Here is a 16,999-nt window from a genome sequence, read left to right as displayed (position 1 = left end):
GCTCATCTCGCTTTATTGGCTGAGGGAGCCGGCGTACAGCTTCCGGGCCATGTGGCCAGCATGACTAAGCCGCTTCTGGCAAACCAGAGCAGCGCACGGAAATGCTGTTTACCTTCCCGCCGGAGCAGTACCTATTTATCTACTTGCACTTTGATGTGCTTTCGAACTGCTAGGTTGGAAGGAGCTGGGACCGAGCAACGGGAGCTCACCCCGTCGTGAGGATTTGAACCGCCGACATTCTGATCGGCAAGCCCTGGGCTCTGTGGTTTAACCCACAGCGCCACCCACGTTTCTTTATAATGAAACGTAGCAATGGAGAAATCAGTCTACCTCCAGTTGCATGAGTTATTTTGTTAAGTTTGTCCGATTTCTGCAATTTTTTAAAAGAAAAACCCAAATGAAACTTCATACATGTTTCTAAATATATTTGGCTATGCTGGCTCAGGCTGCTGGGAGCTGGGAGCTCAGTACATCAGGAGAGAGGCAGGTTTTTGTGTCGTGGTAAGGAGAATTTTCAGTTTTAACCAGGATTCCTGAGCTGCCACCTGCTCGTCCCCAATAAAAAGGTAAAGGGACCCCTGACCATTAGGTCCAGTCGTGGCCGACTCTGGGGTTTTGGCGCTCATCTCGCTTTATTGGCTGAGGGAGCCGGCGTACAGCTTCCGGGCCATGTGGCCAGCATGACTAAGCCGCTTCTGGCAAACCAGAGCAGCGCACGGAAATGCCGTTTACCTTCCCGCCGGAGCAGTACCTATTTATCTACTTGCACTTTGATGTGCTTTCGAACTGCTAGGTTGGAAGGAGCTGGGACCGAGCAACGGGAGCTCACCCCGTCGTGAGGATTTGAACCGCCGACATTCTGATCGGCAAGCCCTGGGCTCTGTGGTTTAACCCACAGCGCCACCTACGTTTCTTTATAATGAAACATAGCAATGGAGAAATCAGTCTACCTCCAGTTGCATGAGTTATTTTGTTAAGTTTGTCCGATTTCTGCAATTTTTTAAAAGAAAAACCCAAATGAAACTTCATACATGTTTCTAAATATATTTGGCTATGCTGGCTCAGGCTGGTGGGAGCTGGGAGCTCAGTACATCAGGAGAGAGGCAGGTTTTTGTGTCGTGGTAAGGAGAATTTTCAGTTTTAACCAGGATTCCTGAGCTGCCACCTGCTCGTCCCCAATAAAAAGGTAAAGGGACCCCTGACCATTAGGTCCAGTCCTGGCCGACTCTGGGGTTGCGGCGCTCATCTCGCTTTATTGGCAGAGGGAGCCGGCGTACAGCTTCCGGGCCATGTGGCCAGCATGACTAAGCCGCTTCTGGCAAACCAGAGCAGCGCACGGAAATGCCGTTTACCTTCCCGCCGGAGCAGTACCTATTTATCTACTTGCACTTTGATGTGCTTTCGAACTGCTAGGTTGGAAGGAGCTGGGACCGAGCAACGGGAGCTCACCCCGTCGTGAGGATTTGAACCGCCGACATTCTGATCGGCAAGCCCTGGGCTCTGTGGTTTAACCCACAGCGCCACCTACGTTTCTTTATAATGAAACATAGCAATGGAGAAATCAGTCTACCTCCAGTTGCATGAGTTATTTTGTTAAGTTTGTCCGATTTCTGCAATTTTTTAAAAGAAAAACCCAAATGAAACTTCATACATGTTTCTAAATATATTTGGCTATGCTGGCTCAGGCTGGTGGGAGCTGGGAGCTCAGTACATCAGGAGAGAGGCAGGTTTTTGTGTCGTGGTAAGGAGAATTTTCAGTTTTAACCAGGATTCCTGAGCTGCCACCTGCTCGTCCCCAATAAAAAGGTAAAGGGACCCCTGACCATTAGGTCCAGTCCTGGCCGACTCTGGGGTTGCGGCGCTCATCTCGCTTTATTGGCAGAGGGAGCCGGCGTACAGCTTCCGGGCCATGTGGCGAACCAGAGCAGCGCACGGAAATGCCGTTTACCTTCCCGCTGGAGTGGTACCTATTTATCTACTTGCACTCTGACGTGCTTTCGAACTGCTAGGTTGGCAGGAGCAGGGAACGAGCAACGGGAGCTCACCCTGTCGCGGGGATTCAGACCGCCGACCTTCTGATCGGCAAGTCCTAGCCTCTGTGGTTTAACCCACAGCGGCTCCCGCGTCCCCTGCTCATCTCCAATGCACGAACATAAAAACCTGCCTTTTACGGGATTGACTATTTGCCTGTCTACCCCTAGTGTTGTTTTCTCTGGCTGGCAGCAGCTCCCCGGGGTCTCAGGCCGAAGGTTGCCTTTCTTGATCACCTACTCTAACTGAACCCTTTCAGTTGGTGAGGCTGCCGGGGATTAACAGGCGGCCAAAGGCCCTTTGCATGCAGAGCAACCCATATAACCAAAAAGCAAAATGTGTTCCCCTTTCAATGAGCCTTCTAAAACATTCATCCCAGCTGGGATCTGCCTGGGATCTGAATTGATGTCATGTTGTCACTTTAAACTGCCTTTATATTTGCAGTTGTTTCCTAAGATTGTTTCCGTGATTGTGTGCAATTGTTTTTAGCCGGTTCTTATATCTTATGTCATTACAGGGTAAATTGTTTCAGGACGCCTGGTAGGGAAGCAACACAGGAAATGAAATAAATAACAATAATTAAATAAAAACCCTCCAGATGTGAATTCACCCATATTGCGGCCCCGGGCGGTGGAGGTAGAGGAGGAAGAATTTCTGCCAGATGAGCGGGAGCAGCGGGTGGTCGGCAGGGGTAGCGAGGGCTTGATGAGCCCAACGATAAATCAGCAGCCGCTGGAGAGATGGGACGATGGGCAGCTTCAGCTGGCTCTGAGCTTTCTGCAGAGAGAAAAGAAAGTTGGTTGCGTCGCCTTCTGTTCTTGGGAAACTGTGTACGTGCAGCTACTCACACAGAGTCAATTAAGGTTTGGCAGTCAGCCAGAAGGCAATCTGAAGGAGTAAGTCTGCCTGGTGATAACAGAAACATGGAGACAACTCCCTGATTGGTCAAGCTCTCTCAAGGGAGTGATAATTAATGGCCTACTAACTGGAATGTGTTAGTTCAGTGTTCAGAGGTTCAGAGTTCTGTGTGTCAGTGTAGGAGTTGTGAGTCGTGTCAGAGAGAGCTAGCAAAAGATCCGTGTTCTGTTCCTGTAAATAGTCACTGTATATAATAAACACCTAACTACAAGTTCCTGGTTCCCGCTTCGTCTATAGTGTCTGCAGCCAAGCCGCCAATTGCTGCCGTGGATTCTGCGTGTACTCTGCTAGGTCTGGCTAAGGTCCTGCAACTAGCCAGAAAATTGCGAAACACCAAATAGGTTATGCCAATATCTGTGAAGTCAATTTCCCCCATCATGAGCTTGTTCTGGGTGCTGGAATACATCCGGGGAGACGGGGACAATTGGCAGGCACCCAGCTGGCTCCAGCCCACCGACCGGCTGGAACAGTATCAAAACTGTGACCTTTAGAGACTGAGCACGCAAGCTTGCAACAGAAGTAGCGGACAGAGGCATATGTAAGCATATTTACAAGTGTTTATTCAGCATCAGGACAGAGGAAAAACATGTCTGCTTCCCTTCATGTCCAAGCAAACAGCAATAGGCAAAAGCTATATACAACGGAAGTTCCCAGCAGACTGTGCTGGAAGTAAACAGACATGTGACATGCAACAACTCCACATGCCTGTTCTAAAGGTGGAACGGAACTATATCCTAACATCGGGTGCCTTTTCAGAGAAGGTATCCATCGCCTAGAGAAGACATGTTGGTCCTACCTTCAGAGCCTGATCAGGAGCCGAATTGCTGATCACCAACTCTTTTTCCACCACTCTGCGAAGCTGGGAATCCTCTTCGAAGATGGACTCCGTGTTCAGTATGGTCCACGCAAACCAGACCTGAAAGTAACAAAAGCAAAGGCTACCAAGGAAAGAGAAGAATCTGCTCCCAGGAGACTCATCAAGCCTCAAAATGGTTTCTTCCAGGGAGGATAAAAATCAATGTTTTTTTATTTTAAAAAATATATTTAAATGGATTTTTTTCTATTTAAATTGGATTTTTTAAATTTAAATTGGATTTTTAAAATAAAATGCTTTGGGGGGAAAATCTTACTAAAGATATTTTTCTATTTAAGTTAGATTATAGTCCAAAGGCTATTCATCAGGAATAAGGATTTGTTTTAGGTTTTTCATGTGTGCTACAACTAAGTCTAAGTTTTCGGTTTTCTAAAATTATTTTAACCACATCAGTTGACAAACATGGATACATATGCCATAATGTTACTGTTTTAGTTAAATAAATTGTTTAAATTGTTATTAAGGAAATGATTCTTTTTCTCCTTCCAATAAAGTACAGCAGAAAAGTTCTCCAACTATAAACAGCTAGCTTATTCAACCTCACAATAATTTCATAATTATCTATGTATTTCTAATAGTATAACCAAATCAGTGATTTCTGATATAACTGTAAAAAACTACTCTGAAAATTTATTATTCCAAAAATGAAACCTTTGTCTGGTTACAAATATTAAGATTATACCAGCAAGAATGAGTCTTTCTGTAAAAAAAGAAGAAGACTTAAATCAAGTCTTACTGACTGGTGATTTAAATTGTGATTTAATTTAAATCAAATCCACCCTGGTTTCTTCCCAGTGAGAGAGCAAGGCTGGGCGACACCCTCCAAACCCATTCTAGGATGTCAACTCTATGGCACTTCCCTACCTGCGTGGGATTTGCGTTTCCCTCGATGAAGGAAGGTGTGACATTTCCGGCCACGATCCAGCTGACTAAGGAAGAGAGCAGCCCCTTGTCGCAGTGGTAGCCCAAGGCATTCTGGGAAGGTTGGGTGAGAGAGAAAAGGCCAGGTGAGAAGACCTTGAGCCATTGCAGGCCAGAGATTTAGGCTGAAAGGCAATGGGATTTATGCCATAGAAGCATCTTCAGCCTTTAAGAAGACTCTTTTTGCCTGTTATCAGAGGTCAGGAGAACAGCATTTCAAACAGCATTTGACACAACAATGTTTGAGGCAATATATAGCACAGGGAAGCCAAACTCTAGTGTGAAGAGAGCAGCAACGAGGCTTTGGAGTCTGGAGAGTGTCCTAGCAGGAAGGGTTCAAGAAGATGTGCAAGTTTAGCTTGGAAAAGAGACGAGGAAGAAGCACTGGGGACCACCATCTTCAAATATCTGAAGAGATGTCACATAAATAGAGCAAATCTCCTCCAGAGGGTGGCAATCAACAGGTTCAGCTTCCAAGAGTGATGATTTCTTCTAAACATTAGGTCAGGCTTCCTCAGCCTCCAGATGTTTTGAGACTACAATTCCCATCATCCCTGACCACTGGTCCTGCTAGCTAGGGATCTTGGGAGTTGTAGGCCAAAAACATCTGGAGGGCCAAGGTTGAGGAAGCCTGCATGAGGTCATAGGAAGAAGGAAGAGCCATGTCCTGAATTAAATAGCCACACACCCAAGAATCACAGAGTTCCAGTGTTAGAAGGGATCCCAAAGCTCAACAAGTCCAACCCACTTCCAGAGCAGGGAATAGGCAACCAGAGCACCCCAACACATTCTGCATTAAAGGTAAAGGGGCCCCTGACCATTAGGTCTAGTCATGGCCGACTCTGGGGTTGCGGCCCTCATCTCGCTTTACTGGCCGAAGGAGCCGGCGTACAGCTTCCGGGTCATGTGGTCAGCATGACTAAGTCACTTCTGGCGAACCAGAGCAGCGCACGGAAACGCCGTTTACTTTCCCGCTGGAGCGGTACCTATTTATCTACTTGCACTTTGACGTGCTTTCAAACTGCTAGGTTGGCAGGAGCAGGGACCGTCGTGGGGATTCAAACCACGGACCTTCTGATCGGCAAGTCCTGGGCTCTGTGGTTTAACCCACAGCGCCACCCGCGTCCCACATTCTGCATTACTTGGCCATTATTTAAATATGAGGGGCAGATGGGAGTCATCAGCCTGGGAAGGAAGCCCATCAAGGAGAAGGAGAACTCTTGATCCGAAACCTCCGCTGCCTTGCTGGATATCTTCAGGAGAAGAAAACCCTACACAAATGCAGAGTGGAGTCCCTAAAATGGTTGGATGGCACCTTGTACACCTCCATCCAGCAATTCTTGCAGCCAAGCTGGTGCCAAAGATGTTGCTTTCCTTTCCTTTGGACCACATCAGCGAGGCTGAGAGAGGAGGGTCTTGTCATCTAGGCAGCCCAGGACCTCCAGGCTTGCACCTCCGGGGATGGTCACCCCAAGAAGTGCACTCCATTGTCTCTTGAGACAAACACTGTTGGGATTTTTGACTACGTGCTATTCTGTGCAGCTTCACACAGAGTCAATTAAGAGTTGGCCGACAGCCAAGGATGTCTGAGCAGAGAGGAGTAATTCTGCCTAGAGATATGGGAGCCTGGAAACAGCTCTACCATTGGTTGAAGTCTCCCACAGGCATGATGATTTATGACCTTACTGACTGGACTGTGTTGCCGGTCAGTGTGGTGTTCTGGGAGTCATTTGGAGTTTGTTAAGACAGAGCTAGCTAAGATCCGCGTTTCTGTTCTCGTATATACAGTCATGCCTCGGGCTGAATGCACTTCGGGTTGAGCACGTTCAAGTTGCACTCCGCGGCAACCCGGAAGTAACGGAGCGCGTTACTTCTGGGGTTTGCCACTTGCGCATGCGCAGACGCTCAAAATGACGTCATGAGCATGCGCAGAAGCGGCAAAAAGCGACGTGCCAGTGCACAGACATGCCGTCACTAGTTACGTTTGCCTCTATATGCGAACGGGGCTCCAGAACGGATCCCGTTCGTATCTAAAGGTACCACTGTAGTAACTTGGTAGAGTCTGCCGTAAATAACAAACACATCAAAGTCACCAGTCACTAGTAGCAGCTTTTGTTCCTGCTTCGTCCATCCTGCCTGCAACTGATTGCTTTCTGGAACTCTGCGTATGCTCTGCTAAGGTCTAGCTAAGGTTCTGCAACAGGTCAAAGTTGCAAAACACCAACAGACACTGCTAGTTAAAGCGTCTCCTAACCCAGGAGGTAAAGAGGGTTGGGGCGTCCGTACCTTGTGTTGCTGGTACAGCAGCTTCTGCACACAGTCCTCTTGGTTGAACTGGAAAGCGGCTTGGCACAAATGGTCCATCAGGCAGAGTACGGCTCTCTCCTTGTGCCACAGCGGCTGGCTGGTGAGGGCCTGGACCCAGAACTCCAACACGGCCGCTGGCCCGACTCCGTTGGGAAGGCTGCTCATGAAAATGTGAGTCTGCCAAGAAAAAGGGCGGAAGGATGAAAGGAGATAGCAACAAGGGGCAGGGAGAACCCAAACACCAGGACAGCAGCAACAAGGCGTGAGAACAGCCCTGCTTATTAAAACGCTGCCACGATTCGGGACGGATTTCTGCAGGCGACTGAAAAGCAGTCAAAACTGTATTTGATTGGGGGTGCTCACTGCATGGGCTTCACAAGCACACACACAGAGAGAGTGATTGTGTACAGGGCCTGATTCCCACTCATCCACAGCACGGTCAACTCACTGACCCTGTATCTTTTGCCCACCATTTTTGCATGCTTCTTCTGATGGGAGACTCAGGGTGGTCAGAGAATTGTAGTGCCAGAAGGGACCCCGAGGGTCATGGAGTCCAACCCCTTGCATTGCAAGAATCTCAACCAATAATAATAATATTAATTTATTATTTATACCCCGCCCATCTGGCTGGGTTTCCCCTGCCACTCTGGGAGGCTTCCAACATAATATTAAAATACAATAACCTATTAAACATTAAAAGCTTCCCTAAACAGGGGGTGTCTTCTAAAAGTCTGGTAGTTGTTTTTCTCTTTGACATCTGGTGGGAGGGCGTTCCACAGGGAGGGCGCCACTACCGAGAAGGCCCTCTGCCTGGTTCCGTGTAACCTCACTTCTCGCAATGAGGGATCCTACAGAAGGCCCTCGGTGCTGGACCTCAGTGTCCGGGCTGAACGATGGGGGTGGAGACACTCCTTCAGATATACTGGACCGAGGCTGTTTAGGGTTTTAAAGGTCAGCACCAACACTTTGAACTGTGCTCTGAAACGTACTGGGAGCCAGTGTAGGTCTTTCAAGACCAGTGTTATGTGGTCTGATGTTGCTTGCACAGCTGGTCCTGGCTTCTGTTTCCCTGCATCAAAGTCCTGGCTGCTTCCAGAGGTTGGGGCCATGACATTTTAGCTGCATTGATGTACCCCGAACCCCACCCTGACCACTGTCGCTCTCATTCAGTCATCCCTGGAGCTCCTGGAATTTCAGCAGATACGGATCTACAAGCTCTCAAGCCTATCTTGTCAAGCCTAAGATAAACTTAATTTGGAAAAGGAAGGAAGAGCCAAGATTCTCAGGAAGCTGCATTGTACACTTGCAATACTACACACGTTTTGTCAAAAGATTCTTTAGCTGAGATTTCTGCATTGCAGGGGTTTGGAATAAGGGTCCCTTTGGGTCATTTCCAACTTGACAATTTGATGATTCTGAGATTCCACGCTTGGGGGAAATGCACATTCGTTTACATGGGGCAACAATCCTTATTTTATTTCTTTAACAAAAATTCATATGCTGCTTGATTGTCGTAAAGCCTCTAAGCAGTTTAAAGGAAGCGGCAAAACTGTCAATAACTCTTGTGGCACAATCTAGCCTGGAACCGTGTAGGCTGATCTTTAGGAGCAAAGGGATGGGTGTGGTTTGGTCCCTTGGTTGTCTTCCAGCCTTAAAAGGGTCCACGGTCGAAGAAGACATGCTTCTAGCTCCTGACCTGAATCATGCAGTTGAGCAGCTTGATGTTTTCGCCGTAACTCGTCCCAGTTAAGTGCTGAGTGACTTTCTGCGTCACCTGCTGAGTCATCCCTTGGGGGACGCCACTGTCCAGCTGAAGGAATTGATAGAGGCAAGACAGAAACCTGGGTGGTCGGGGGACAGAATAAAGAACAAGTTGCCAATTTAGTTGCCAGGTCAAAAAGGTACAGTTGCCCCACTACCATTGTTACAAACTGGGATACGAAAGCTAGGAGCCCTATGGCTGCTGGGATCTGGATGGTGGGTACCAAAACAGAATGTCCAGTCGCCATTTTTTGCACATAGACTGGGATTTCTTTTTTAAAGACAGACAGCAGTAAAAAAAAAAAAGTTATTTCTTTCTTTCTTTTTTGCTGCCAGGTGATTCAGGGGGTCTGCAAGGTAGCAGAGCAGCAAAAGACATGTATTTTGCTACCACGCTACCCCGCAAAACAGCTGATTTGCCCAGCAGCGCAGCAGCAACAGCAAAAAAAAAAACGGGAAAGGTGGGAGGGAAATTCGGAATCCAAAGGGTGTAAAATTATATTCTGAAGTTTGTTTTCTTTATTTTTTTTATTTCATTCTGTTGTGTGTACTAAAGAGGGGAATTCGTGAAAGGGAACCGGTGTCGATCTTAGGGGGAAAAAATTCTAAGTTGAAGGACGGTGGAATATAAAGGGAAAGTGGTTATATAAGATGAATTAAATTGAATATTGGGCTAATTATAATAAGTTTAAAATTTGGGGTAAGAACTTGTGGAACTAATCAACTAACTGGAAATGGAATACAAGAGGGGGTGGGGTGGGGAAGTCCTGGAAAGATGTTAATGAAAGTAAGGCCTTAAATGCAAATGCTTCTTTTCTTCTTTTTTCTTTTTTCTTTCATGTTTTGGATTTTTTTGGAAATTTCAATAAATATGATTTTTTTAAAAAACAGCAAAAAAACAAAGGTGTGTCTTTTGCTGCTACACTACCCTGCAGGCCCCCTGAATCACCCACAGACAGGTGGATATGCTCGGCACCAAAGGATAACAATCCTGTTGCTAATTTCAAACGCTGTGCGCTACATATACCAGGCATAGGTAAACTCAGCCCTCCAGATGTTTTGGGACTACAGTTCCCATCATCCCTGACCACTGGTCCTGCTAGCTAGGGATCCTGGGAGTTGTAGGACAAAAACATCTGGAGGGCCAAGTTTGCCTATGCCTGACATATACCAACTCTCAGAAAGGGCCCTCTGGCTGAGCTGCAAAAACCAGTCTGCCCTAATTAATTAATTAATAATATTTGTGCCCTTGTACATCTGACTGGGTTGTCCCAGCCACTTTGGGCGGCTTCCAGCATATTCAAAAACATAATAAAACATTAAACTTTCCTTGAGATGCAATAACAGCAGAATTTTGAAAGGATGGATGGGGGATACAAGCAAGGCAGGCAGTCTTGGGCTTACTGTTCGTTCTTCAGCAGGTAATACTGGCACGGGTAGAATAACGGTAAGACTTTATCCAGCACGTGAACCACTGTTCTCAGATGCCGCGACTGCACCAAAACGCCGAGGAGTGGGATCCCTTCAGCACAGAACTTCTCAACACTATTGAAGGATAAGAAGAGGAAAATGTATGTTAGTCATTGGACATAATGATAACGGTATTAACAGGCAGAAGGGTGATCTGCTCCCATGCCTGCCAGCTTCCAGGAATTTGACACAAATTCTTCTGAGGGGATTCCAGCCTCAAACCTATTATGGAGAGACAGGCATGAAGATGCATTGGGCAGCTGCCACCTCCCTCCATTATGTGCTGTAAATCTATCTTTACTGTACATTGCTTGGAGACTTTCACATGACAAGCAACTACAGTTGTACCTTGGCTCCCGAACGCCTTGGCTCCCGAACAGATCGGCTCCCGAACGATCGAAACCCGGAAGTGAGTGTTCCGGCTTTCGAACAATTTTCAGAAGCTGAACGGCCAGTGCAGCTTCCGATTGGCTGCAGGACACTCCTGTAGCCAACTGGAAGCTGCGCTTTTGGTTTTCGAACAGTTCCAGGAGTCGAATGGGCTCCCGGAACGCATTCTGTTCAAAAACCAAGGTACCACCGTACAGTAATACCTTGGATTACGAACACTGCAGGTTGTGCGTTTTTGGGTTGTGGCAGTGGCGTAGCATGGGCCCCCCTCAGACAGGGGGGGCTGTCTGCACCGGGCGCAACATCTGGGGGGGCGCGCTCGCACTCACAGCTCTCTGCCCCCTGCTAAAATCCACGGGTTAGGGGGCGCAAATTACTTGCCTTGCCCCGGGTGCTGACAACCCATGCTATGCCACTGGGTTGTGGACCACGCCGAACCCAGAAGTACAGGAACAGGTTACTTCCGGGTTTCGGCGCTCGCGCATGCACAATTACACAAGATGACGTCACACGAATATGCAGAAGCGGCGAATCACGTGACGCACGTACGCAGACACAGCGCTGCTGGTTGCGAACGTGCCTCCCGCACGGATCACGTTCGCAACCCGAGGTATGGCTGTGGTAAGTTTCATAAATAAACAAATAAGCAAGGGGAAGGGCCATTGCTCAGGGGCAGAGAACCTGATTTGCCTGAAGAAGATGCCAAGTTCCATTCCCAGAATAATAATAATTTATTACTTATACCCCGCCCTGAAACCTAGGAGAGCCATTGTCAGTCAGTTATACAGACCAATGGTCTGGCTCTGTATAAGACAGATTCCTATGTTCCTGTGATGCAAGGGCAGGTCAGCATGAGGGTTGGGGTTTTTTTTGGGGGGGGGGGGGTTCACCAGGTTCCTCTGAGCCATGATTGCACTACCTTCCCTATGCTTTCTGATTGACTGTGAACGAGCTGCAGGCCTGGGGATGCATGTAAACCCAGAAATGCACCGCCGAGGACACAGAGGGCAAGGGAGAGTTCTCCTGGCACTCACCTATGCCCCACCGTTGTCATGGCCAACGCCAGGTAGCAGCCAATGGGGAGGCCCGACCGGACGGCCTTCAACAGTGGGTGAAAGGTGGGCGATTCCGCCAGCTCGAGCGCCGCAGAGGAGGCAGGAGCGGGAGGCCAGCCCTGCTGCATGCCGTAGTCGTTGGCGTGCAGTTTCAGCCTCAAAACCAGCCCCCAGGCCCACTGGTTGAAGGAGGTTTCGGGTGTCTCTCCATAGCGGACGACGCTGGCCAGGTAGGAGACCTAGACGATGATAAATAATAATAATAAATTTTATTTATACCCCGCCTTCCCCAGCCAAGACTGGGCTCAGGGCGGCTAACACCAGGTAAAAACAAATGATTAAAATACAACTTAGAAACAAGATTAAAATGCAGCCTCATTTCAGTAGAAACTCAAATCAAAAACTTTTTGGGGGATGAAAACGTCAAATCTTCACCAAGGCCAACTATCCAGACTGGTCCTACGTGGGCCAGAAAAAAGCCAGGGAAGTCCCCAAATAGGAGTTCCATCACAGAAGGAGAAAAGAAAAAGGAAAAAGGGGAAGGGGATCAAGTTGATTCCAAGCCAAAGGCCAGGCGGAACAACTCTGTTCTTACAGGCCCTGCGGAAAGAAATCAGATGCTGCAGGGCCCTGGTCTCATAAGACAGAGCGTTCCACCAGGCCAGAGCTGGTGCTAAAAAGGCCTTGGCTCTGGTTGAGGCTAATCTGACTTCCTTAGGGACCTCTAGGGTGTTGCTATTTATGGACCTTAAGGTCCTCCATGGGGCATATCGGGAGAGGCGGTTCCGTAAGAGAGACGGGACTTCCAGTTTGTCTACAAAGCATCTTGGAGCGGTGCAAAGCGTTGCTTTAACCTGAAGATTGATGGACTCCAACTCCCATCAGCACACCAGCACCGCTGATGGTCAGGAATGATGGGAATTGTAGTCCAGCAAAAATCTGCATTGGCCACAGGCTTCATCTACATTTACGGGAGGGACCAAGGCAACAATTGCACAACCTTCCATCCAACAGAAGCAGAGGGCAGTTTTTAAGCAACAGTTTACGGGAACCCAGCTTGTCGCTGCCTCCCCCAAAGCTAACAGGATTGTATAAAGAAGTATTATTATATGATGAACACACAAGAAGGATTTGACACTGTGAGCGATAGAAGGGATTAAAGATTACGGCGGTTTTGTTAAGGTTTAAGAGACAGAAGGCAGGGTGAGAAATGGAAACACCATGGAAAAGCAGGTGAGAAGTTGGGGGGAAGTTTTTATTATGTGCTGAAATGTATGTGCGAATTTTGGAAAACTTAATAAAAAAAAACCTTCAGGGCGAAAAAGCCAAGCTAGCAGGAAGCATTCAAGGAAGAAGGAAGTACCTGCTTGATGCTTTCAGAGATGAGCCCGCTGTACGGTTTCTGAGAAAGGTACTTCTGGTAAGCTTCTAAGACCATGAGCGCAACTTCAGCGTGGACAGCTGGGTCAAGATGAAGGCCGCCCTGACGATGAATGACATTTAAGACACGGGCCTTTAATGTACAACCCTCCCATCACATCACAGTAAAGCGTGGTCCCTGGGGCAGCTATGTTTGAACAAGGGACTGCGGTCTGTCTCACTCCCAATGAACTGAGGGTTTTTCTTGGCTTAATGAGCAGAGTTCCGTGAAGAGTAACAGCCCCTGGGCTGTTTCCTCTCTGCACTAGCAGCGAGAAGGCAAAACAACCCAGAAGGGAGCTTGTTGGCATATAAACAGTGGTGGCTTGCAGAGGCATGCCTCTGTGTTTTAATATTTTGTTGGAAGCCGCCCAGAGTGGCTGGGGAAGCCCAGCCAGATGGGCAGGGTATAAATAATAAATTATTATTATTATGTCTGTTTTCAGAGGCCAGGGGTAAAAAAATTCCATTTACCCAAGCCTTTGGGCTGCTCATTTGCAATGTGGATAAAAACTAGCCTTTTGTAGAGAGGTAAAATTTGCATTCGTTGCTCCGCCCGTTTCCGCTCTGTCCCCGCCCATCCAGTGGCCTCACAAAATGGCCCATAAGAGAATGCAGCCCTCATGTAGAAAAGGGCTCTATGAAATCTACACAAACCTTCCTCTGGACTGAAACCAGGTTTAATAATAATAATAATAATAATAATAATAATAATAATAATTTATTATTTATACCCCACCCATCTGGCTGGGTCCCCCCAGCCACTCTGGGTGGCTTCCAACAAAACACTAAAATACAATAAAATACAATAAACATTAAAAGCTTCCCTAAACAGGGCTGCCCTCAGATGTCTTCTAAAAGTCTGGCAGTTGTTTTTCTCTTTGACATCTGATGGGAGGGCGTTCCACAGGGCAGGCGCCACTACCGAGAAGGCCCTCTGCCTGGTTCCCTGTAACTTGGCTTCTCGTAGCAAGGGAACCACCAGAAGGCCCTCGGTGCTGGACCTCAGTGTCCGGGCAGAACGATGGGGGTGGAGACGCTCCTTCAGGTATACTGGACCGAGGCTGTTTAGGGCTTTAAAGGTCAGCACCAACACTTTGAATTGTGCTCGGAAACGTACTGGGAGCCAGTGTAGGTCTTTCAAGACCAGTGTTTCAAGACTGGTGTTTTACTTTGCAATCAGCTGATGCATTCATTAAAGGTAAAGATAAAGGCACCCCTGCCCGTACGGGCCAGTCTTGACAGACTCTGGGGTTGTGCGCCCATCTCACTCTAGAGGCCAGGGGCCAGCGCTGTCCGCAGACACTTCCGGGTCACGTGGCCAGCGTGACATCGCTGCTCTGGCGAGCCAGAGCCGCACACGGAAACGCCGTTTACCTTCCCGCTGGTAAGCGGTCCCTATTTATCTACTTGCACCCGGAGGTGCTTTCGAACTGCTAGGTTGGCAGGCGCTGGGACCGAGCAGCGGGAGCGCACCCCGCCGCAGGGATTCGAACCGCCGACCTTTTGATCAGCAAGTCCTAGGCGCTGAGGCTTTAACCCACAGCGCCAGCAAAAGCCCGTTTAAAGGAGCTTTTCACTCCTGCACAAGTGTGTGTGTTTGTGGGGCGGCCAGTGTCTTCAAAAATGGAGCTTGCCACCTGCAGTTCCCATCCCCCACCCCAAAGTACTGGTATTAAAAATAACTGGAAATTTCTAAGGATTGTTCGATTCGCTGATTAAAAAGCCGCAGCCTTCTTTCTCCACACGCACCTGCTCACCCAGTCCCCAGTTCAGTCCTTCCAGGATAATGCAGGCAAGCTTGTTCTCCACTTCAGTGAGGCTGTGATTCAGAAGCCAGTCGCGAATCAGGGCTACCTCGGATGAAGACGGCTTCCAGAGGTGCATGGGCAGCTCTTTAAATAAATACAGAGAAACCTAAGAAGAAAAAGGTGACAGGTATGCCGATGAAGATGCTGGAGGAGAGCAACAACCGGGTAAAGATCGACATAACATTTTACAAGAACAGGAAGAAGCACCACGGACAGAATAACTGCCACACACAGGATATAGTTTGAGTGCCTCACTTGTAGTTTTATAAAGCATTTAATGTGCCAACACGAATAGAAGTTATTACTATTGCAGTTGTTGTATAAGGGATTATGATGATGACCGGAATGTAATAGAAATTAATAAGATTTTGGAATGCACAAATAAAGAAAAGCATAAAACCATCCATTCTAGCACGGGGGGGGGGGGGAGACCTAAATTACATAATTCGGTATTTGAACGATTGGTATTAGTAATTGTATTATAAATTGGTATTTTTATAATGAGGCTGTTAAAGGTAAAGGTAAAGGGATCCCTGACCATTAGGTGCAGCTGTGGCCGACTCTGGGGTTGCGGAGCTCATCTTGCTTTACTGACCGAGGGAGCTGGCGTACAGCTTCCGGGTCATGTGGCCAGCATGACTAAGCCGCTTCTGGAGATCCAGAGCAGCGCATGGAAACGCCGTTTACCTTCCCGCCGGAACGGTACCTATTTATCTACTTGCACTTTGATGTGCTTTTGAACTGCTAGGTTAGCAGGAGCAGGGACCAAGCAATGGGAGCTCACCCCGTTGCGGGGATTCAAACTGCTGACCTTCTGATCGGCAAGTCCTAGGCTCTGTGGTTTAACCCACAGCACCACCTGCATCCATGAGGCTGTTATTGGAATGTAATTGAAAACTAATAAAAAATATTATAATAAAAAGACCATCTCAATGGTCCAGGGAAGTCTTTTTCAACGCTGTTGGGAGTGAGTAATCTTGCAGAAATAAAGGCTCATACAGCAACAGAATGGAAATCTTGGACCCGTTTACACAAGCCTCTGTTGGCATCCATCTGTCTCAAGAGACAATGGAGTGTACCTCCGGGGGTGAAGTCAAACTGCCGTGTTAGCAGCCTGCAAGGCAGCGAAGGTTTAGGATGAGAGTTTTCATTCTCCCAACATAGGCTACTTTCCTGAGCTGCTGAGCCCCATCTGCCCCTTGGCTCTCAGCTCATGGCCTTCTAAGGTGGCTCTTATTTAGCAGTATGTGCTCTCTGGCCCTTGGGTCCTCCAAGCTCCTATCTCCAACAAGGCTGTGCGTGTTCTGTGATTCAGAACATGCTTCTAGTCCCTACTGTTTACCCAGGTAAGAGCTGCAAGGTGTGCATTTGGGAGGTGGCAGGCGGTGAAATACCAGGGCGTGGGTGAATGAAGTTTCTATCATTCAGAAGCTGAGGCCGAAGGTTCTTGCCGTTCCCCTTCCGAACCAGAATAACAGGGCTGGAGTACAATTCTGGCGGGAGCATTTTAAGTCGCGGTTTGTACATGGCCAAAGGACGCTCTCCATCAACTGTGCCCAGCAGCAGCAGCAGCCCAGCATAGCGTGGTTCTTACCATGCCAACCTTTTCAATGGTCTCTTTGACTCGGTCCAGAAGAACAGAGATCATGCTGGTGTGGACAGCGGTGATGGCGCCCAGGAGCTCCCGGCCGACCTTTGAGAAAGTCTCTCTGGTGGAAAGGCTGACGTAAGACACCTGGAGAAATACAGCGGTTTTTATTTCATTTTTAGCCGCCCGCTGGGGCTTTCCCTGGTAAAACACCATTTCTCTCTTTTTAAAAAAATAATTTTTATTGAATGATTTTTTGTTACAAAAAACATTACAACCATACTACCACAAAACATAATTGAGAAATAAAAATTACATACATCAATATTTTGTTTATTTGTTATTTACCGTCTTATTTCCTCCCAAACATTCCATTCCATACAACACACACAAACAGAAAAAAGAAAGGAAAAAATTAATAATGAAAATAATGAAAATAAATATTTTCTACCTT

General features: G+C 47.7%; 1 protein-coding gene across 1 annotated transcript in view; it reads right to left on the bottom strand.

Annotated features, from left to right (window-relative positions):
• EPG5 (ectopic P-granules 5 autophagy tethering factor) overlaps positions 1-16,999 on the bottom strand; it is an 85,539-nt gene that overhangs the window by 45,860 nt on the left and 22,680 nt on the right. Inside the window, exons 13-22 of the mRNA XM_081929525.1 lie at positions 16,552-16,692; positions 14,899-15,063; positions 13,091-13,210; positions 11,707-11,966; positions 10,217-10,357; positions 8,748-8,892; positions 7,031-7,228; positions 4,688-4,798; positions 3,746-3,865; positions 2,642-2,808 (exon numbers count right to left, since the gene is read on the bottom strand). Coding sequence (XP_081785651.1) covers positions 2,642-2,808; positions 3,746-3,865; positions 4,688-4,798; positions 7,031-7,228; positions 8,748-8,892; positions 10,217-10,357; positions 11,707-11,966; positions 13,091-13,210; positions 14,899-15,063; positions 16,552-16,692 — 1,568 coding nt within the window. The remainder of the gene's footprint in view (positions 1-2,641; positions 2,809-3,745; positions 3,866-4,687; positions 4,799-7,030; positions 7,229-8,747; positions 8,893-10,216; positions 10,358-11,706; positions 11,967-13,090; positions 13,211-14,898; positions 15,064-16,551; positions 16,693-16,999) is intronic.

The sequence above is a fragment of the Podarcis melisellensis genome (assembly GCF_964234715.1).
Source record: "Podarcis melisellensis genome assembly, chromosome: 11".
Taxonomy (NCBI): domain Eukaryota; kingdom Metazoa; phylum Chordata; class Lepidosauria; order Squamata; family Lacertidae; genus Podarcis; species Podarcis melisellensis.
Note: the sequence above shows the minus strand (reverse complement) of the source record. Positions and strands in the feature narration are given on the sequence as shown.